Source organism: Microtus pennsylvanicus, chromosome 6 (genome assembly GCF_037038515.1).
Source record: "Microtus pennsylvanicus isolate mMicPen1 chromosome 6, mMicPen1.hap1, whole genome shotgun sequence".
NCBI lineage: Eukaryota > Metazoa > Chordata > Mammalia > Rodentia > Cricetidae > Microtus > Microtus pennsylvanicus.
Window position 1 is genome coordinate 27,735,581 of NC_134584.1, and position 23,703 is coordinate 27,759,283.

The window sequence follows — 23,703 nt, forward strand, 5'->3', positions numbered from 1 at the left end:
AAAAAATAAAAGAGTAAGTAGAATTTGTTTACTGTGGGTTTTTATCTCAAATGACTGGAGAAATAAGAGTCAGAGACTAAAAGTGACAGAGAGATGAAACTCTCACAGCATGTGAGTGGCAAAAAGGACCGAAGAGGAGAAATGACAAGGAAAAGAAGGTTTGAACTAAGCAAGGGGAGCCAGGGAATGAGGAGTCACCAGTCATAATTCCATGAGCATTATGAACAATGTACTGTATGAGCATTATGAAAAAGACAGAAAATAGTAAGGACAACTGGAGGTCCACTTGCATGAAGAGGAAAAGAGGAAATTCCTGGGAGTTCCCTGTGCTAGGGAACGGGGAAGCCTTTAAAGAGCCAGAGCTCCCAACATCCTCCCCAGGTCAAACTTAACTTTATGCCTTCTTTTCCTTCCTAGCCACACACAGGGGCCTGAGCAACAAGCCCAGCACTTTCTTCAACAGCCACAAGGTGGCCAGAGTGAGCCCCAGCAGGAACAACAGGACATCCAGCAGGTGCTGCACATGCCATGGCTGCTGAAAGCCATGGGGCTTGAGATGTGCGCCTCCCCCTGTTTGTAGGATGTGGTCAATCCAGCCCACCAGACGCTGGGAAGGTGTGAGGGGGTGGGAGCGCCTGATGGCCCTGGCAGTCATTGCTGCAGACTTGTACCTGAGGGCAGACACAGAGAGAATGTGTTACCAATGTGCAATGCAAGTTCTTCAGACCTTATAACATAAACACACACACACATTTTTTCTAGTCTATAGCCAGCTTCAAACAAAATTGTTGGCATACACTTAACACTGTCTACCTGAGTCCCCATTAAAAGCACAACAAGAAGAAAAAAGATAAAACCTTAGAAGGATCATAATTAAACTTTGAAGGGAAATTTTAAAAAAATAACTATGTTTATAAGAATTGCAGCTATGATACTGTAATAGTGTTCACATTAAATGTATTTGAACATATCAACAGGATATATATTTGATTATATGAATAGGACATTGAAACATGAGTGTGCAGTCCTGGTTTTTGTGAAATCGTTTCTAAGATGGGCAAGTGATAGTGATATGTGGGTCAACTGTTCTAGTCTCTGTTCCTGTCTAATTTATTCTAGGTTTGTGAAAACTTCCTTTATAACAGGCCTGCCCTTGGCTCTAGAAGCAGAGTGGAAACATAGTCATTGCTTCCTCGTGATGCCCATTTTCTATGTGCTAGTGTGGGGCAGACAGTAATGACACACGTGACTGAGATATTACAATCTATTAAAGGGTCAAAGAGAGAGTAGTGTATGATGACTGAGCACAGTAACAGAAAAATAACAACCAAGTACATGGTCTCCTAGGAGGACAACATTGGAGAGACTGTCCTGGGAGGTCAACACAAAGACCCTGAAGAGGGGAGATCACCGCAGTAAGGACAAGAGAAGGTCCTTGTCATGGTTTGAACAACGGCTCCCATAACCGCATATATCTGAATGTTTGCTCCACTTGGTGGACTGTTTAGTTAGGATTAAGAATTGTGATTTTTGCTGGAGGAGATTGTCTCTGGAGGTCTTTAAAAAGGCCCACATCGAGCCCAGTCTTGTTCTTTCATCCTCCAGCCTGCATCAAGATGAAAGCTGTCAGCTACAGCCTCTGTACCATGCCTGCGGCCACACTTACCAACATTATAGCCATGGACTAACCCCCGGATCTGTAAGCAAGGCCCAATTAAATGCTTTATCTTATACATAAACTTGTGATGTGGGATTCCAAAGTGTTTGCTGTGAATATGATTGGTTAATGAAGAAAACTACTTAGGTCTATTGCAGCACAGGATAGGGCAAGATAGGAATTCCAAACAGAGAGAGAAGGAGAGAGTAGGCAGAGTCAGAGAAAAGTCATGTAGCCACCACAAAAGACAGATGCAGTATGCAGGACAGAAGTTTACTGATAAGCCATAAACAAATAGTGGTGCCCAGATTAATAGAGATGGGTTGATTTAAGATAATAAGAGTTAGGAAGAAATATGCATAAGCTAATAGGCCAAGCCATGGTTTAATTAATATACTTTAGTGTGATTATTTCTGTTCTGAGCAGCCAGGAAAGAAACAAGTAGGCACTGCCAACAACCTTGGTCATGGTTCCTTTTCATGGCAATAGGAGAGTAATTAAAACAGTACTCTTCTGATTCAACTGGAATTCTATATGTATATGCTGAGTCAGGAAATCAGGCATCTTAGAAACATACAAAGGTTCTCTCCTGCCTCAACTGGAATTCAGTGACAAGTACCCAAAATATAAGAGGTCATAAAGATAATGTGTTTGGAAGAAAACATCATACCACACCGGGTAGAAGTGTATTCTCAGCATCTCAACTAAAATTAGGATTAATAGCAAAGGGAAACCAGAACTTCAAGTATCACACATGTATTTTTCCACGTTCTACAAAATTCTAGTGTTATTGATAAACACACGGATCCTTTAGTGTCAGGTCTGCATTCAATGTAAGCAATCCCAACCCCAGAGAGCTGCATACCTCTTGTCTTCTATGACTTCCTTCAGTGTAAGTGCAAATGTCTCTGCCTTGAGTGTGTCTACATGAACAGAAACACCAATTTTCTTGGCTTCTATAAGGACCATGTTTTCAGGCTGGTCTGAAAAGAAGGGAATCCCCACCATGGGGACTCCATGCTGGATGGCCTCCATGATGCTATTCATTCCACCGTGGGTGACAAAAAGTCGAATATTAGGATGAGCTGTTGCAAAATACAAAAATGGTTCACTATTTCACTCTGATAGTTTCAGATATCAGGTAAAGCCACAGACCCAAGAAATAGCAGTGTGTTGTAGAGAATGGTTTTACTTATTTTTTTTTTCGTTTGAGATTTTAAGTGCTTTAGGATATAAAATCTAGTCTTTCCTAGACAAAGAGATGCCTACTTCAATCTAAAACTATCAGGGACCTATACAAGGAAGAATATATGGAGAGTGGCAATCCAGGCATGTTTCTCTGTTTTTCTGTTCATCCTCACCTTCTCCATGGATACGTCTTCTTTACTTTTCTAACCTCAACCTTCTCTGGCTATCCACATCTGGTTTCTTATGAATCTTGTATTCTGTGTTTTTTCCCCTCTATTTTAATAGAAGTTGACTAAAGAGGATGGTATAGCAAAAGATTATGTGTTTTACAGATATTGTCTGGTGCTCCATATTAAGCAACCAAACATTTCTTACGATCATAAAGAAATCATCCAAAACTATACCTCACACAAAATCTACCCATGTTCTCTAGAAAACAAATGTTTTCCCTTTTGTATAGGCTGTGATTTCCCTGTACAGAGATCTATGTGCAAAATTTCTCATCTTATTTTGAGTGATAAAATTTGAGTGTTTTATTTATAAAACTTTGACTGAGCCATTGAGTGTGGAAGTGATGGGTCTACAGAATGTCACCAAGAAACAAATGATTTTAGGGAGGTGGCTAACGGAATTTCCCTTAGCTCAAGAAATCAGTGTTTCCTTATCTTACTGTGAGGTTACCCTGGTTGGCTCTCAAACAGCTTCCACATCCTCACAACCGCAATATTAATTTTGTAAGTGTCTGAGTTTTCAGCACTTTCCAGACAACCAAGATGTATCTGCATGCTTACATTCATATGTGTGTCTCCAAAAATGTGAAGCAGTTCACACATCATTGTGAGAATAGTGGTAACAAAGAGTGGGAACTGCCCCAAGGAGCAGCTATAGTTCACATGGTTTTCCAGATTGTGTTGGAGGGATCAATCTTAAATACTGATAATTCAAGGCTGCCTGTCTGTTTAGGGACTTGTGACCTGTCTGAGTAGGGAAGGATAAGGAACTTGCTGCTATCCAGTAGAGAGTACAGACTGATTCCAGCAAGAGCTCTAGCTGCTTTTGCCTGCCTGCTGAAGATCTATCTTTACATATCAACAGACTTTACTTTGCAAGCCCAAGTTCTCAGGCATCGGTTATCTATGCAGTCCCAAACGCACATAAATGGTAACAGGTCTAGGGATGCTTACCCAGAAGGTCAACCTGGGGAAGCCAATCCATGATTTTGACATTTGGGGCCATTCTGACATCTTCGGGCCATTGATCATCCTTACATGTCCACAGCACCCCTTGAGGGAGGCGAGCAAAGGCACTGTTCATCTCCTTAATAAGTTCCTTGGTCTGATACAAGGATGCTACAGAGCCCAGGGACACAAGGACAAAACCTGAGTCTCCAAATGTAGTGATAAAATCCTCCAAGTCCTAGAAAAAACATAAAGGAGAGAAGTCAAAAGAAGTGGTTTGTGAACGCCAAGGCAGTTATGACATGAAACCAGGTCAGGTGTTGAATAAGCCCATGCTTTAGTTGCTTGTGTTTTGTTTGATAGGATTCCTCTCATTGAGCCTGTAAAGCTGTGTTCTGACTGCATTGATTAGCAATCATCTCTTCACCATTGGACTGTTATGAATTTCTCTTCCAAGCCAATATATGAACAAGATTTTGTTTTGTTTTGTTTTGTTTTTCGAGACGAGTTTCTCTGTAGCTTTGGGGCCTGTCCCGCAACTAGCTCTTGTAGACCAGGCTGGCCTATAACTCACAGAGATCTGCCTGCCTCTGCCTCCCGAAGTGCTGGGATTAAATGTGTGTGCCACCACTGCCCAGCTTATAAACAAGATTTTATTTGAGTAAACTATTTCTATTGCTTAAAGCATAAGTTCAGGATAAACTGATTGTTCAGGACATTTTCTTTGTTTAGTAAATTGAGGCCCTTCACAACTCCTTTGGACACCATTTGTATTCTTTTATAATCATGCTAGAAATATAGCATACAAAATTTCTTCACTCTCTGTGTTGCATAATGTCTTCTACTCTGACACTGTTTTCTAGCTTTGATTACAGAGTAATGATAGCTTCATAGAATGGGTTGAGAAGTCGCCTGTCCTGTTAAACTGCCACAAACATTTATAGAGGAACTGGAATTAATTCTTAAGTGTTTCACTCAATTCACCAGTTAATACACGTTATACCAGGCATTTTAAATGAAAGATTTTTGTATTATTTCAGTCTAAATTAATCCCATGAGTTTCAGATTCTCTGTTTTGAATCAGTTGTGTTAACAAACATGCATAGGAATTTGTCAATTCATGTAGGATAACTAAATTGATGATATATCATTTTTGTACAATTTCTTCGTAATCTTTATTGTTTTATGTAATAGCAGACAATTTTCCACTTTAGAACTTAATTATTCTATTCTTCTTTTTATTATTATTATATTTTATTATTTATTTTATTGTTATATTATTTATTTTATTATTATTCATTTTTATTTTCAATTTCATTTCAATGACTCCAATGATTTGTCAGACAACTGCTCTTTTGATTTTATAGCTTCTAATTTTTCTGTTTATTGTTTCTGTCAACTACACTGTGATTCTTTTAAGCCTCTTTTCTCCAATAGCACCCTGTTTAGTCCTCTCTTCATTACCTGTGCCTTATATAGAATTGTAGGTTTTCAATTACAAGTACCTTGTGTGTAATAATGAAGATAATAACATCTACAAATTATATCTTAAGTCTTTTTTATTATTCTACATTATCACATTGTGTTTTGTCTCATTTGTCCTTGATATCTAACATTTGTAAATGTTCCTCTTGATTTTTCTCTAGTCTTACTGGTTCTACTGCCCAGTGTTGGCTCATTTTACATACTGTTGGTTTCTATCTCATCCCACTGTGATAAGAGATATTTGCATTAATTCAAGATTTCAAAAGTTACTGAGGTTGCTTTTGTGTGTGTCATCCAAGGCATGAACCAAGGAATTTGTACTGTGCATTAGAGAACACATGCTCTGTTCTTGTTGGAAAGTTGGTTTAGCAGCTAAGAGAACTGACTGTCCCTCCAGAGGACCAGAGTTCAGTTCCCACACTTAGGTCACAACCACCTGCAACTCTACCTCCAGGGCATCTAGTGCTCTCTTCTGCCCTCTTTTGGGGCCAGACATACCATGCAAGTTGCATATAAACTTATATGCATGCAAACACTCAAGCACATAAAATGACCTAAAAAATAAATTTAAAAAATTCTCTATATATGTCTAATAGTTCTACATAAACTATGTCATTATTCAAGGTGATAACTTATATGAATATTCCTCCCATTATAAAACTGTAGAATTGCAGTCTTCAGTAAAAATTTATTTCTTATTTAAATTTCTAACTTATTGTTCTTAGTTTTATATCATATTTGTGCATATATGACATATTTCATTGGAAAAACTGTTTCACAAATTTGAAATAATATTTGCATAGCGTTTAAGTGTGCTATGTATAGGTTTTGATCCTTTGTGAATGTTTTGATACAGAGTCTGCTTTTCCTCATATTGAAAACCACAAGAGTTTATTTATCTTCTTCATGATTCTTTTTTTAAGATTTATTTATTTATTATGTATACAACTTTCCTCTCATGTATGCTTGAATGCCAGAAGAGGGTGCCAGATCTCATTATAGATGGTTGTGAGCCACCATATAGTTGTTGGAAATTGATCTCAGGACCTCTGGAAGAGCAGTCAGTGCTCTTAACCTCTGGGCCATCTCTCCGGCCCCTTTCCCATGGTTCTTTATGAAACATGTGGTTGAACATCCCACAGAGTAGATTCCAGTTGCTTTAGTCAAGTTTCCTTAAAAATATTTCTTTTCACTCTTCTTATCAATTCCATCATCTCTCTGTGCCAATATCTGAGTCATCTGTCTAGAAGGTGAGGTCTCTGTCAGTCACATCTACACACCACCTTGGGTTTTTTGGAGATTTTCCAAACCCCATATAAGAAATCTTTTCCTTCTAAAAATAATATAAATATATACCTTACTAATTATTCCCCAAACACTTCTTCTTACCCACTGCAAGGAAAGGTAGGCACTCTGGTACCCATAGGAACCAGAAAAAAATATCCATACCCTCTCTGCTTTGAGCTGAAAGTAGGAAAAACATTATTTTCATCACCTCAGCATTTTGGCCCCCACTGTATAAAATGAAAGGAGGTCGTTTCTCCCAGCATAAGATAGGTAACCCCACCGTGACAGGTAACAAACAATCAAACATCCTTAGCTCTCTGTACTTTTAAATTTTCAGCTGTAGTGACTCTGAGTCTGCATTGAACATGCAAATTACGTGCAGCTTTGATGGTTCACAAAGAATGGAGTACAAAAGGCTCAACAAGCTAGGAAACTCCAGATCAGTTCTTCCCAATACTGCTAAGATCTGTCTCGGTACATGCCTCGTGAAAGTGTTATCTGTTTCATTATGAAGAACCTATCTCCTTAACAAATACTATATGTATGGATATGCATTGCATATATAACATGTATAGCTCTAAATTCAATAGGAAATACCAATAGTATCTAAAAGAGTTATTACACCAAAGCCAGGAATACATAGGTACAAAAGAAACACAAACATTCTACCATATAGCTAAGTCGTCAACCTTAGCATGGGATATTCTAACAGCATCCTTTCACAACCCTAAAATGGACTCTCAGAGTGCCTACCTTGCATTAGAGCACTTCCTTCCAGGACATACCTGCCAACTGACAATTTCCACCTATGGCAATTAATAAGAAAATGGCCCCCATGGCAGTCACATTTTAGGAGTTACAGCCCTGTTGGACTAAGTGTTGCCTTCTTGGAGGACATGTATCACTGTAGAGTAGGCTTTGAAAACTCCTAAGCTAAAGCTATACCCATTGTCCCAGTTGACTTTTTGTTGCCTGTTGATCAAGATGTAGGACTCTCAGCTCCTTCTTCAGCACCAGCCTGCATGCCACCATATTTCCTGCCATGATGATAATAGCCTAAATTTCTAAAACTCTATGCCAACCTAATAATATGTTTTCCTTTATAAAGTTATTGTGTCTAAGACACCTCCTAAGCACTGTCAGCCATTGAATTAAAGATAAACTGAGGGCTGAGATTTTACTCACTTGAGGTATTGGCCTGGCAGGTTTGTCCATTAAGCCTCCCACATAAACTGTGTTGGGAAGCAGGGGACGAGCAAACTCAAAGGCAAAGTCAGAGTTGACAAACCATAGCTCTGCTTTCAGTCGAAGATCAGACAAATCTGGTCGAGAGCCTTCTGCAAAATGTTCCTGGATGGTTGCATCATATTGAGAAAGTATTTGTCTTCGCTTCAGGGAGAAATCAAAGAACATCAGGAAGTTCTTCACTCGGCCCCAGAAGTCCATTTGGTCAGTTAGTCTTGAACCATACACTGGAACATAAGACAAGGGGCTAGGGAGTCCAAAGTCCATAGAGCTAAATTGCGTGGGAAGAAAGGCCACAAATGGTTTTTCAAGTTTCTCAGCAATCAAGAAAAAACAAGGTTCTATTGCATCCAAATATAGGAGGTCAAAGTTCTTATTCCTTAAGGAGTCCATGATGTCCTTTCTGCTTAATAAGTGACTGCATACATCCGCAAAGTATTTATATACCTTTATAATAATGTGATAATTGAACCTGCAAAAAAGTAAAAGAAAATATTTGGGGAAGATATTATATACAATTTGAAATAATGTTAAATTCAATGAATGTATTCCACAACTAGACAAACATAGATTATAATCTAAAAACTACTGATTTTTTTCTATTTATGTGATACCTAAACATAGGTGTGTGGTTTTGATGTGTTGTGTGTTTGTGTGATCTTGTCGTTTTAGGTGATGAAATTAGAAAAGAGGCCATAAGAGCACTTAAAAATAAAAGTCATCAGAAGAGATTAGGAGTCGTGGAAGAGTGTGTTGAAGGAAGGGGGCAAATTAGAACAGAAAAGAGAGTGACACGTATTTTTTTTAAATCCATAACAAGACCTATTTTTATATACACATTTAAAATTCTAATGGAAAACAAAAGTATGATTGGAAGATTGTTATCAGAATACATGACTCCTACTGACTCCAACTTCCTCTGAAGATTGTGCTAAGCTTAAGCCATCCTATTGATAAATCTTTCACATCAATGCTTACGAGATAAGGAGCCTGTTAAAATGCAAAGTGTACTATGTCATTCTACGTAGTGGTATTTTGTTTGTGTTTTAAAATTGAAGCTCATACCCAACACTGTTTGGATAATCAAGAACCTGAAACTAAATAATTCAAGGACCTAGGGATAAAACAAATACTACTGCCCTGAAATGCAAAGCAAAACAAAATGCATCAATAAAATGACTTGTAAACATATTTTGCTAAGCTAGTAGATCAGTAACTTGCTCATTCACCACCAGAGAAGCTTCCTCCTGCAGCAGATGTCATGAAATATAGAGACCCTCAGGCAGGCACTATGCAGAGTACGAGACCTTGGAATATTCAACCTTGAATGGAATGTCTCCATCATATCTCTCACCTTGGAGATCAGGAAACCGAGAGGAAGAACAGACGGAAAGAATAAGTCAAAGGAATGGGCAACACCAAAAATACAAGATGCTATGAATCAACATAAGCAAAGCTCATATGAACTTGCAACACAAATTAAGGCAGCACACACACACATACACACACACGTATATATGTTGACAGTTTAGTATTTTTATGGGATTTCTGAGTGTACAAAAGTGTGGGTCTCTGATTCTTGTGCCTTCTCTTGAACTCTTTTCCTTTTATTCTTATCCAACTGTGATATGATATTTTCGTTTTCTGTTTTTATATTTTTATATTTTGTCATTATTGTCCCTGACAAGCCTATTTGTTTTCTAATGAATGACAAAAAGAGTGTAGATCTGGGTGGGAGGAGAGAGGAGAGATATTTGGAGGAGTAAAGGGGGAAAAAAACAGTAATCAGGATATATTATGTGATAACAAGATTGTTTTCAACAAAAAGGAAGGAAAGGAAAGCTTTTAAACAAGTTTAACAGGAAAGGACCAAGGCATGACAGATGACATATGCACAAGCAATGGAGTGTCCTCCATTAGGGATTGTATGTAGGAAGGTGACAAAGTTCATGGAAGAGGTGGCTCCTCTGTCCCTGACTAAAGAGGTTGCAGTGGCTGTACTGGCTTCCTTGAAATGACATAAGCAGATGACAAGTAAGATGCAGAAAAGAAGGTCTAAAAGGCACGTCTTCCACTTTCTAGAGAATATCCCATCATTGATCCAGCTGTCAGTCATCTACCATGCACCACTCAAACACAATCCATCCCTATACCAATTAATTCACCCACTCATCTTTTCTCTTAAACTCACTCTAAGCATCGTGCAACTATCATCTACCCATGTGTAAGACTGGATTAGTAATACTTTGGTTCCAAAAATTGAAACAAATTACCTGTCAATACATAATTCTTCCACAAGTAGAGAAAATCTATTATCAAATTCCATTTGTTCATTTTCAGGTAGACTCCAGGTTATAATCTCATATGACATATTCTCCTTTTTTAAATCTAGGAAAACAGCAATTGAGTAATATTTAAACATGTCACAATATACCACACATTATTACAGTGATTAAAGAATTGACTCAGTTTCACATCTTTGTGGAAACTGTGTTTTGATCTTCAGTGGTTTGTTGTACTTTTAATCATTCAGTTCTGCAATCAAATAATACTTATTAAGATTTTACAGTATTTTGAGAACTTCTATTGTTTTTGTTTATTGGTGTTTGTTTTTCTAGACAAGGTATCTCTGCTGCTTTGGAGCCTGTCCTATAACTCACTCTGTAGAGCAGGCTAAACTTGAACTCACAGAGATCCACCTGTGTCTGCCTCCTGATTGCTGGGATAAAAGTTGTGCACCACCAGCGCCCAGGTCAAGAACTTTTATACAGTCTTCAGTAATGAAAGTTTCCAGCAACAGATTTCATTTAAAGACACAGCTACAATTTTTCACTTTACCAGTGATGAAAAATAAAGGAAAATAGTCTGTAATGATTCACTGACTGTCGTCATAGTGAGTCAGGGTTTGCAGTAACCTACAAGTCAGTTTGATTATATTGTCCCTGCGTTTTATAGAAAAATTAAAATGAAATAGGGAATGTGTTGATTTTCTTGTTTGTTTTTTGTTGTTATTCCTTTCATGTTTGGTCCTTGTTTTATTTTTTCTTTCTTTTTGTGCCAGGGTCATATTTAATGACCCTAATTGGTTTCAACCCAAAATCTTATTCTTTAGGCTTTCTAGCACTTGGATTTTAAATATGTGCCAGTACAAAGATGCAGCACGAATTCTAATTGGTCTTAATAATAATAACCCAAAGTGAGATATTAGGAGCTGAAAGCTGAAGGATCAGAAAAGCAGAGCGGCCGTCACTGGAGCTCTTACCACTATCAACGCTCAGACTAAAGGGTGATCCTGTCCCTACGAATCCTCTGACTGCATCTCAGTCTGCATCTGCCTCTAGGAATCCTCACACTGCCTGAACTCCTCTCTCCTCCAGCCTTATATTCCACCCTCTGCTCAGCCTTATCACTCCTGTCTTCACCACCCTAGAGCTGGGAATGAAGGTATGTGATCCCAACTGCTGGGATCATCTTTATGTGAACTCTGTTTTTTTTTTTTTGACAGATTCAATCTTATGTAACCCAAGGTGGACTTGAACTCACAAAGATCCATCTGCCTCTGTCTCCCAAGTGCTAGATTAAAGGTGTGTGCAACCATTTCCTGGCCACTATGGCTAGCTAGTGGCTTAGCTCTGCACTCTGATTTTCAGGCAAACATTATTTGTTATAGCATAATCATAATATCACCACTCAAAGAGATTTTGCAGTATTTGTTTGATCAGATTTAAAGGTTCTACCTCTAGTCAAAATGCTAAGTCAAAAAAAAAGGAACAGAAGGTAGGAAGAAAGGATGAAAGGAAGGAAGGAAGGAGAAAAGAAGGGAGGTAGGAAGAAAAAATCCACCATGCTTCAACTGATCATCTAAGCACTCTTGTGTAATGAATAATGATTCCACTTTTGAAGTTTGACTCCTGAAATTTCAAGCAATATCTCTCATTTTACCAGAAAAAAAAGCTCAACCCTTCCTCTCATGTTCTTGATAAGAATTTCAAGCCAAGTGACCTAAGCCAAAAACACAATTCTCACATGAACTTAACTGGAGAGTTTCAATAATTGTTATTATTTGATGAGAGACTATAGGATTAGAACTTCCTTTTCATTGTTCCTACATCATGTGACACAGTCCAACCCTACATTGGATCTCAGACTCAGTCATGATTATAGATTCCTGGACAAAATATGGCTCATTCTCCTCAGCAGGACTCTCACCTGTATGTGTGCAAGTCGGTGAAGTCGGTGGTGCACATAGTAAAGTGTTGGTATGGATACCTCATACAAAATATATCCAGATGAATAGATCTAACTGAATGCTTATGCCCATACAACACTGATAGCGGTCACAGAAGATCCCAGAAAATGTTTTTTCTGTCCCTAGTGATTCCATGTCTATAGCTAAAAAATGCTAATAAAGGTGTTGCATGAAGAAGCAGCTACAGCATCATTGAAACACAAGCAATGTTCACTTCAAACTTGATTTTAGACTCGAACCTTTCAAAATTGACATTCTCTTTGATGATTCTGGTTAGGTCTCTCTGGAGGAAGTAGTTAATATGATAAGCTTAGAAAGATAAACATCATCACCAAGGGAATCAAGCAACAGTCAAAAGAAGGAATTGAGCTCCCAAGGTCCCAATGAGGAGCAGAAGGAGGGAGAACATGAGCAAAGAAGTCAGGACCACGAGGGGTGCACCCACCCACTGAGACAGTGGAGCTGATCTATTGGGAGCTCACCAAGGCCAGCTGGACTGTGACTGAAAAAGCATGGGATAAAACTGGACTCTCTGAACATGGCGAACAATGAGAGCTGATGAGACGCCAAGGACAATGGCAAGGGGTTTTGATCCTACGTAATGTGCTGGCTTTGTGGGAGCCTAGCCAGTTTGGATGTTCACCTTCCTAGATATGGACGGAGGGGGGAGGACCTAGGACTTACCACAGGGCAGGGAACCCTGACTGCTCTTTGGACTGGAGAGGGAGGGGGAAAGGAGTGGGGGGAGGGGGAGAAGGGTGGGAGGAGGGGGAGGGAAATGGGAGGCTGGGAGGAGGTGGAAACTTGTTTTTTTTCTCATTTTCTCAATAAAAAAAAAGAAAAAAAACTAAAGGCACACAATATTATTTAAAAAAAAGGAATTGAGTGTGGATCAAATGTTGTACAAGAACATACACAAAGATTTTTAGAGAAAACTGCAAAGGACCTTCATTACATTTTGTGTATGTAAATTTTCATTAATATCAGGGGAATTTGACTGGTAGAGTCATTAATGATTGCATTAAGGCAAAAGTTTCCAACATCAGAATATGTCACTGTATTTAAGTGCTACCATCTCTGCCTTTCCATGTCACAATAAATCTAGAAAAAATGAACGATCCATCTTCGGTGAGACTAAGTATTCATAATCTCACATATTAAACTACTTCCTACCACATTCCATGATGGGCTTGGTTGTGCATTTAGCAAATATTAAAGTTCTTATCACTTAGTCAGTAGACAAAAAAAGTGTTGTGGGTCCTCTCTAACATAGGATATTTAACAATGCCACCCAAAATGGAAGGAAACTGAGCCTTCATCGAATACAATCTATTTGAAAAGATGTTTAAACCAGAGAAGGTTAGCCCAACCTATCTCTATTTAAAAACTCAGTTTGAACTGTTCTTAAAGCTATAAAGAAAGGATTCCTGATGGACTTACAGCAACTGCTGGCATCAGTTCAGCAATGATCTAAGAAACAGTCAGTCAAGTGAAATAATATCCAAGGGGCACACATGGGCCCTCTCTATGCCCTTATTCTTGATTCAATTGTTGATTACCCCCTGTGATCTCTCTCTCTCTCTCTCTCTCTCTCTCTCTCTCTCTCTCTCTCTCTCTCTCTCTCTTTCTCTCTCTCTCTCCCTGACTGTCTGCCTGTCTCTCTGTCTGCCTGCTTGAGAATTCTGATATTTAAGGTAGAGGTATATTTTAATTTCTGTTGAATCAACTTCACCTTACATAGTGAATGAAATTGTTATACATTTTCTTCCTCTGATAATGTGAGCAATGCTGATAGAGATGGGTTCTAATCAAAAACTAAACTAGAAGTTAGGGACCTCATCATATCTGCTCTACCTGCTATTTTAACTAACCACCACAATAAAGAAGAAACAGCCTCCTACATGGTTTAAAGAGTGTTTGGTAGGTCAGAACATGTATACAAGCATGTCCTGGCCTGAATATTTGTAGCAAATCACGGAGGATCCCTGATGTTATCAAATTGGTCCCGCAAAAACAGAAACACCATCTAACTTGAGACATTTGCCTAGTAAAACGTGGGTTAGATGGGTATTGATATGTTGTTCAGTTGTTACAATACTTGCCGAGTGTATACAAAGTCCTACATTAGATCACAAGCACCACACCAAAAAAAAATGTGGCACACACTTATTATCCCAGAACTCAGAAAGTAGAGAAAGGAGGAACAGAAAATCAAGGTGATTATTTACCATAAAGCACTTTTGAAGCCTGCTTGGGATACATGAGAACCTTTCTCTAGATGTTAGATAAATAGATATATAGAGAGAAGGAGAGAGAGGGAGGGGGACTGATAGATATATAGATGATTGACAGATAAATAAATAGATGATAGAAAGACTAACAGATGGACAGACAGGCACAAAGACTGACAGAAAGAAAGAGAGATAGAGAGAGATAAAGAAATAGATGAATTTACAGTTAGTGTTGAAACATGGCCAAAGGAATGAAGCATAGTGAAAAAATGCCTTGGGGAACTGTGAGAGAACCAAAGGGGCTTTACCTCAAATGCATTTTGTCCCCCAGATTTTGGTTGGATATGATTTCCTGCCTCGTGTGATAAACATTTAATAGGACATGGTTATTCTTGATGGATATCAGCACAGAGCTATAGAACACAGTGAGCTGAAAGGATAACTTAGTGCTGTCCTCAGTGTGCCCTGATCAGGATATGGTCCTCTGTCTTGATTCTGTGCTTTATCAGATATAATCTACAGTACATTCTTAAACTGCTCTATCCTGAGAAAATTCTGGGAAAGGGCTGCTCTGTTAATATTTAGTAAGTGCTTACTGGCATTTATTTACGTGGTTTTCCTGTTTTTCTGAGTTAAACAACATTCTTTGGATCATTGCTTTCATTGTTACATTTTTGTATAAAATACACAAAAACTGAACTGAAGTTGTTTTTTACAACATTAGACTGTAGTCTACCTCATTCTTTAATGTCTTTGAATCCCAGGTCTTGAATACAGATAGATCTGGATAGGTCAAAAGTGAGTGTAAGGAAGCTTGCTATAGGATGGCAAAGAAGTATATGGTCAAAACATTAAACCCTCCTCCCTGATACTATCAAATACTTCCAACTTATGTGAATCCCAGAAACCTTTACATCTTCAAGATGTCTGTCATGCAGTTTATCAGGTTGAATAATCACAGAACAAAGTGATCTCTAGAGAAAAAATTAATATTTAAATGTTTCAGTAAGAAGTTTCGGTTTATGGTTGGTAAAAATATTCTAGTAACAGTACTTCTAAATTGATAAAAACCACTTAAAATTTTCCGGGGAAATAAAAATGAAAGACTAACCCATTATTGCATCTGAAATGTGCAATGCTTATGAATGGAGAAAGGTCCTCTGATTTGGGACTAGTGACTCATCGTATAATCCAAAATGTTGAGAAGATAAAATAAAAGCTTAAGTTTGAGAACAACCATGGTTACATGACTGAGTTCCACAATAGCATGGATCCGTCTCAGAAAAACTCAGAAAAAGAAAAATAAAGAAAAGAAGACAATGGGAGCCAATAGGAGGACATAGTAGCAAGGGCGAGAACAGAAGGAGGAAGTAAAAGACAAAAGAAATCTGAAATCAGCAACTTGATAAAGGATAAGAGAGTCTGTAGCTTTGAGTAATAGATCAATGGTTGTGGAATCAAGAAAACAGGGTGAGCATGAATTGCAGTTATGAAACCAGACTATTAAGACAATTAAATATATAAAAATATATCCAAACAAAGAAGTGAAGTTTTCTGGACCCCTGTGTCCTAATCTATCAGCAGTGACTGATGATGGTCTTCATTTGGTTATGATTCTCTGTAATTAATAAGCTAAGAACTTCTTGTATCACTATGCAGAGTTTTGGGGGAGCCACTGATTCGTCAAGAATCTGAGGTCTTCTCAATCACACATCCTAAAATTTGTGCATAAATATAATGGTCACTAGAAAATAGTTCTTAAATTGTAGTTCTCATTAAAAAAAATACATATGGATTTGTGTGACATCAAGTGTAGCAATTCTTAGATAAGTAAAGCCCTCAGTATGGCAGAACATGTCTTTCAACACTACAATCAGACACATTTGACATAAGAATTTCTCAAATGATCAATAATAATGTGTAGTGCTGACTGGGAGTGACAGTCAAGTAATTTAATCTATTTTGTTACCAATATTTGATATTACTTAACTTATATTTTTACTGAGATGGCTCTGCAATTAAAAGTGTATATTACTGAGGGCCCATGTTCAGTTCCCAGCAACCACATCAGTCAACTCACAATTGCCGGTTAACTCTAGGTCCACGTGACCCAACTGCCTGTTTTGGCTTCATTAGACACTTGGACATATATGCATAAATACACACAAGCACACACAAATACACATAATGAAAATAAAAATAAATCTAAAAAATATTTTAGCTCATAGATATAAAGATTGACAGTCCAAGACAGCATGGAGCTGTGTGAATAGCCTTCTATGGGAGCCATTTCACTGCACCTCAGTACAGAAGGTGCTGTGCATATTGCATGGTAGATACAAGAGCTCCAAGGCAAAGAAGAAAAAGGCCGAGAAGGAAAAAATCCTTCTTTTATAAACACCTACCCCACTGAGAAATAATCCGAGTGTAAACCTTCATTGGTCAATCAGCTTTTATTAGGCCTACTTCTTAGAGCTCAATAATGTTTAATACCCTTGATTCTAGCACATTAAGGTTTAGGGGACATACTGCAATCATTGTCAACTTATACCATGAAGTAACATACAAAAATGTGTCAAAGGAGGCAAAGAAAACAAAGTTTAATGTAGCAAACATAGTTTGCTACAAAACCTATACATACACACACACACAAACCATGATTTATCTCTAAATAAGACCAAATACACAACTTTTATCAAAGGTTAGCATTTATTAATTAAGTGATTTAATGTAAAGATTGATTTTAAAAGTACCTGGGATGGGAAGGTTTTTGTAAAGCAGATTGGTCACATCATGGCCATGGTCTTGAAGAATTTGTGACACCTGGTTCATCAATCTATAATGGCTTACACCTAGAAATAAAGCATAAGTTCTTTTTTGTAGAGAATGATGAAAAGATTTCTGATTACCATAAATGACTGCCATGAAGAAATCCAAAAGTAAGTGTAAAGACACAGAAAGCCTCACAATCCATAGAGAGAAACCAGCTCTTCCATGCATTCAATTCCAGTGTAGGAAATACCCAGAATGAGAACCCAGAGCTCTGGCCAATAGTAATCTCCCACCAAGATATGAAGATCATGTCTGAAGAGACGGCCAGCAAGTAAGACATTTGCTGCTGTCACAGAGGACTTGGGTTCAGTTCACAGCACACACATGATGGCTCACAACCATCTGAAACTCCCTTTTCAGGAAATCCAACACCCTCTTCTGGCCTCCTTGCACATGTTACACTTATATGCTATATGTGCAGCCAAAAGACTCATAAGCATAAAATAAAAACAAGCATTTTACAAATCTGAAGATTTGCATGCTTGATGTAATGAGCCATTCGGTGGAGACCCCAAAAATGTGAGCCTTTTCCAAACTGTCTGAAGTTCAGAGAGTTTTAGATTTTTCCAAGTTGTTAACAAGTGTGGCTACACACCCTAACTTAAAGTGTGGTTGCTTTGTGTTTTGGTCATTAAGATGCCTCAGACAGGTAGATCCACTGCACTCTGACCAAAGACCGCATTCAAGCATACTTCTGCTCCTTCTTTAGAATTAAGAGATTTGACCGAGGCAGTGCCTGCCTTCAGGATATATGGTTAGGATGGGCTCACTGCCTAAACAACAGAATGTGTTTCTCAAGAATTAATTCAAGTGTTGAAGCAAGTAACTATTCAAGTTGTCCTTTGTATCATGTTAAAGCAGTCTTTTGTCTCCTTACCTTTTTTGTACTGGGGTATAAAAGTATATGGAAACTAAACGTGGGTGAATTCAGCATTCAGTGTTGGCTGAGTTGCCCTCTCATTACTATCCTATGTCTTTGTGATTCTTTCTTAACTCTGTTTCTCCTACTTAACATTTTTAATCCTCATGCTTCTACCCTGAGACATAAAAGTCTGACATGGCTAGGATGTGGTGGAAGTCACAACATAAACGTTGCCCCCACACGATTAGTCTTGGACATTAGACTCTCTTCATCCTATGTTGCATTTGTACTTCCCACGGTGTCTTCCCACCACTACAGTCACTGAGTTAAAAAAAAAAACGACACTGAAGGAAAATATATAACAATATAAGGGCTGATAACTTTTAAGTGACAGAAATTTTCAGGGGAAAGAAAAGTATGAAGCTCTCACTTAACTTTCTCTTCTTAGACCTGAGTTGACATCCTTGGAAATAAAATCATTAAGGATCACCGTGAGGCCTCAACATATGGGATGGACGTGAAGAGCACCAGACACATGAGAAGCTGGAGCAAAATAAATTTTCCAACAATCGAAGGATCCTCAGGAAATGAATCGTTACAACACTAGCTTCTTTGAACATTAGTTTTGAGTCCAAAGTAGAAGCAGAGAAAGATGAACTAAGAAAAGAAATGGAAATTGTGTAACAAAGGCTGGGAAGGCAGAATGACTGGGAGAGCTAAAAGCACCATGATTAAATCAGGGCAAAGCAGGAAAAGTCAGGGAAATGGAATGTTGAGTGAATCACTGGTTTTTTTGTTGCTGTTGTTATTGATTTTATTGAGCTCTACATTTTTCTCTGCTCCCCTCCCTGCCTCCACATGCTCCCAGTTTACTCAGGAGATCTTGTCTTTTTCTACTTCCCATGTAGAACAGATCTATGTATGTCTCTCTTAGGGTCCTCATTGTTGTCTAGGTTCTCTGGGATTGTGATTTATGGGCTGGTTTTCTCTGCTTTATGTGTTTTGTTTTGTTTGGTTTGGTTTGGTTTTTCGAGGCAGGGTTTCTATGTGGTTTTGGAGCCTGTCCTGGAACTAGCTCCTGTAGACCAGGCTGGTCTCGAACTCACAGAGATCCGCCTGCCTCTGCCTCCCGAGTGCTGGGATTAAAGGTGTGCGCCACCATCGCCCGGCTCTCTGCTTTATGTTTAAAACCACTGTTCTCATTCACACTTGTGTTGTCTGAAATAACACAGCACGGATAAAAGCCCACTACTTTGGACTTCCTGCTCCTGTTCTCATAGATTAAGAACAAATGTGTCCAGTAAGACAGCCATTCTTCCTGAGGATTTCAAATTGGACAAATGTACAAAGCTTGGGATCTAGTCGGACGGTGATGGCACACACCTTTAATCCCAGCACTCGGGAGGTAGAGGATATTTGTGAGTTCGAGGCTAGCATCGAACAGACACCAAAAGCTACAGAGAAACCCTGTGCAGAAAAACAAAAAACAAACAAACAAACAAACAAAAATCTTGAATGTTTACATTCATTACATAAAAGAAACAGGGCAAAACAAGATAGATGAAGCAACTTTTTCAACTGAGGCTTAGGGATCATTTCAGAATATGAGGCAAGATGATTTACAGCCAAAAGAACATGGAGTTTGCTGAGATTATGTCTTTTAGGAATTTCAGAAAATAAACTCATAAAATCTCAACAGCAGGAACACCTAAACATGTGCTGAACAAGGACAACAGCATACACATAGTAAAGTCAATGTAGGAAAGCCCAGGAGCCTCAAACCTGCAAATACACACACACACACACACACACACACACACACACACACAGAGAGAGAGAGAGAGAGAGAGAGAAAGCCCAGGAGCCTCAACCCTGCAAACACCCACACACACACACACACACAAACAGAGAGAGAAAGCCCAGGAGCCTCAACCCTGCAAACACCCACACACACAAACAGAGAGAGAAAGCCCAGGAGCTTCAACCCTGCAAACACACACACACAAACAGAGAGAGAAAGCCCAGGAGCCTCAACCCTGCAAACACACACACACACAGAGAGAGAGAGAGAGAGAGAGAGAGAGAGAGAGAGAGAGAGAGAGAGAGAGAGAGAAAGCAAAATATAAACAAAAACAACTACAATAAAAACAGAGGCAACTAAGAAATACTGAGAGATGGAAACAGGCTTCCCTAGAAAAGACCACACTAATTGGCTATCCAATACAAAATGGTCATCTCTAAAATCATACCTACAAGTAACACTAAAGAGACTGAGCAGGTTATATTTAGTAGTACGTGTATATACACATACAGGTATGCATGTTACAACAACTAATGAAAAATGAGGCCATGTGTTTCAAAGATATCATGGAGGTGTGTATAGGAGAGTTTGGAGGGAAGAAAGGGAAAGGGAACATAGTTAATTATAATCTCAGAAAATAAAAGAAATATTTTGAAAAGCAGGTAGAAAATGGGATCAGAATTTTTAAAAATAGTGGGCATGTCACACTATGAAGATGATCATAAGGAAATGTATGTGAATTACTTTTGTGACATTAGAAAAATGAGATGTAGGCTTGAAAGAGGCTGCCCAGGCCTTGGATCCTTGCTTTCCTTTTTGGAGAAACGAGCAGAAGGTTCAAGCCCATGTCTACACTCTGTGTTTCGCTAATAGCACTGAGGTCCTCAGGCTCCAACCTTGACAGTGATTTAAGGGTGGGACACAATTGTTTGAGAAAGGTTGAATACAATCATCCTTTCATATAAGCACACTTTCAAACTTGTGCATTCTATTATCCTAAGGAAATACAAAGTAAATTACGTTGGAACCATATAATACAGAATTATAATACACATCCATCTCCAAAAATGTTGAGAAAGTAGGTAAAACACAATAGGACCAACTAGAATTTTCCTGGGGATGCCAGTCATCGCTTCACTTTTACCTTGGAAAAAGTATTCCTAATACTTATCTCTTAGAAATTTAGGGGAAATCTCTGAATGTCTTACCCATGACATTGAGAAAGGACTTGGACTCTAGGGCTTAATAGTGTTCATCTAAATCTCTGTCCCCTGTCCTGTGTGATGATTTCTTCCACCACAGTTAAAAGAAAACTTCTGCTTTCCATAAAACTATCTTCTTCCAGATGGTAATGGCATAGGCCTTTAATCCCAGCACTTGGGAGGCAGAGGCAGTCTGATCTCTGTGAGTTCAATGCCAGTATGCTCTACAGAATGAATTCCAGGACAGGCAGGGCTACACAAAGAAACTCTATCTAAGAAAATGAACAAACAAACAAAACCCACAAAGGAGGGGCAAAAGGTTGGAAAGATTTCTCTGTGGTTATGAATGCTGGCTGTTTTCTCAGAGGACTCAAGTTCAATACCAAGCACCCCATAGAAGCTCATAGCCACCTATGTTTTAGTAGATCTGAAGCCTCCTTACAACCCCCACCGGGGCTGGGCACATGGGTGTCAAACAGACATACATGTAGGTAAAATAATACAATAAGAATAAATATTTTTTTTAAATTATCATCTTACTGGGATAGTTAGGAGTAATGGAAAGGACCAGATACAACAAACTTTCTATTCATTGTTAAATCCATAAAACACTAGATTTGGACCAAGGTTGAAATGCTTACAGCATTTGGACTAGCTCTGCCATAAAACACTAGATTTGGACCAAGGTTGAAATGCTTACAGCATTCTGTTATGATTAGGACAGCTGAAGAAGGCAGAGTTACAGATAGATACACAAATGTATACAAGGGGCTTAGTGATAAAATACTTTAATTTACATAAACTCCTTAACAATTCTACAGAGTAATCAAAGAGATAACCAGTTTGTAGAAGCAGAATCATACTCGCTTCAGAATGAAAAACTCTTCCTTACAAGTACTACAAAATAGTCTTAAGTAAGCCATCCTGGTTCACTTGCTTTTAAGAATCATTAATTTTAGAGGTCATGGAACGCAATAACACGTGAGTTATTTCCTGACAACTTGGCATTGGGGAATAGCTGTTACAACTGTATTATGTTCACAGATTGCACATTAGTGGTCTATGTTCCTTTGTGGAGGTTGAAGTTTACTTTTGCTAAAGTCTTGACTTTTTACTGGCACCCATAGATGTCTAATTGAGATTTAAAATAGGAAAGCACATTCGTCAACTCTACCTTCCTATTATGTCTGTGCCATTTCTTGCCCTAGTCTCTGGATCACATGTATTCAACTATGAATGCAAACAAGTTGATCATTTGAAAAAAAAAATGTTTTCACAAAACCTATATGTGGGTTTAAAGTATACTGATGCACTTAGTACTAATATGTATTTCCCCTTTTCCAAACGTTACTTGTATTGGTGATCATGTCCCTGAGTCCTACAAATTATCATGAGCCACGTTACAAACAATAGAGCCAGAACATTTGTGCTATTAAGAGTAGCATAACACTTCCTTGAATAATATGGTGGCCTGCTGGTATGCAAACTTCAGTGACTGGGTGCTTATACAGATGAAAGAGAACTTCTTTTGAAATCAAATATGTTAGCCTCTCCCCCCAAAAAATAATCTGGAAATGCTCACTTCTCCATGTTTTGGAGGAACAGACTGATCACTATGACTAATATGCCTCCCATCTACTCACAACCTAAGTCCTAGTAGAGAAGCCTTTCTTGTCTTCTTTACAATACACCGCTGAATCTAATTCGGCTGTTTCTACATCGGATGCTATTTCAATGTAATATTTACCCCCACCCTTTTGTACAGTCCCTACTAAGCACCACATTGCACACTCCATATGACTTTCCTCAGATCTGATCTCAGCCTAGCTATAATAAAATCTCATGCATAGATGATCCACTACATGCCGTTTTTATTAGACATGTCCTCCCCTCCCAAGTATCCTGGTCCTACAAGATTCTGCATTCCCAGCAGGCACTCACCCATTGCACCTATAGTCAGTATTTTCGCAGCCTCCAAGAAAAGAACCTTGGTGAGAAATAAGCTCACTAGAAGCCAACTCCGATGCTCAGCCATCTGTAGAACTCACAGAACACAGGTATAGTATCCAGACCTTGAGAATGTGCACCAGTAAGGAACCCTGGGAGCCTCTGGCACAAAGCACTGGCTTGGGCCCTGAAATGAGATTTTTTTTTTAAAGGGAGATCTTTTTAGGTCTTCCAAATGCCCTCTTGCTCTTTGCCTTTTCTCTGCAGCTCACTTTCTAGAACACTCTGTTTCACCCTTCTTAATTAGAGTTAATAGATGAATAGAAGATGAGTCAATATTTAACTTGTCCTTTCTCCTCTATACTGCTCCAACACAGCTCTCTAAACTGTGATTGAAGAAATCCTGTCAATGACAGCATTTTTTTCTTTTTTTTAATTAATTTATTTATTTATTAAAGATTTCTGTCTCCTCCCCGCCACTGCCTCCCATTTCCCTCCCTCTCCTCCAATCAAATCCCTGTTGAAGGAACGCGGGCTGC

General features: G+C 38.6%; 2 protein-coding genes across 2 annotated transcripts in view; both read right to left on the reverse strand.

Moving 5' to 3' along the window:
- The window catches only part of LOC142851824 (UDP-glucuronosyltransferase 3A2-like), a 94,387-nt gene that overhangs the window by 44,344 nt on the left and 26,340 nt on the right, over positions 1-23,703 (reverse strand). The window lies entirely within an intron of this gene.
- LOC142852786 (UDP-glucuronosyltransferase 3A1-like) lies at positions 145-23,391 on the reverse strand. The gene is made up of 7 exons (XM_075977813.1): positions 23,159-23,391; positions 17,274-17,372; positions 10,314-10,428; positions 7,981-8,512; positions 4,030-4,261; positions 2,523-2,742; positions 145-671 (listed from the first exon to the last, which is right to left on the reverse strand). Exons 1-7 carry the CDS (start codon positions 23,250-23,252, stop codon positions 395-397), a joined length of 1,569 nt encoding a protein of 522 aa, XP_075833928.1. The 5' UTR covers positions 23,253-23,391; the 3' UTR covers positions 145-394.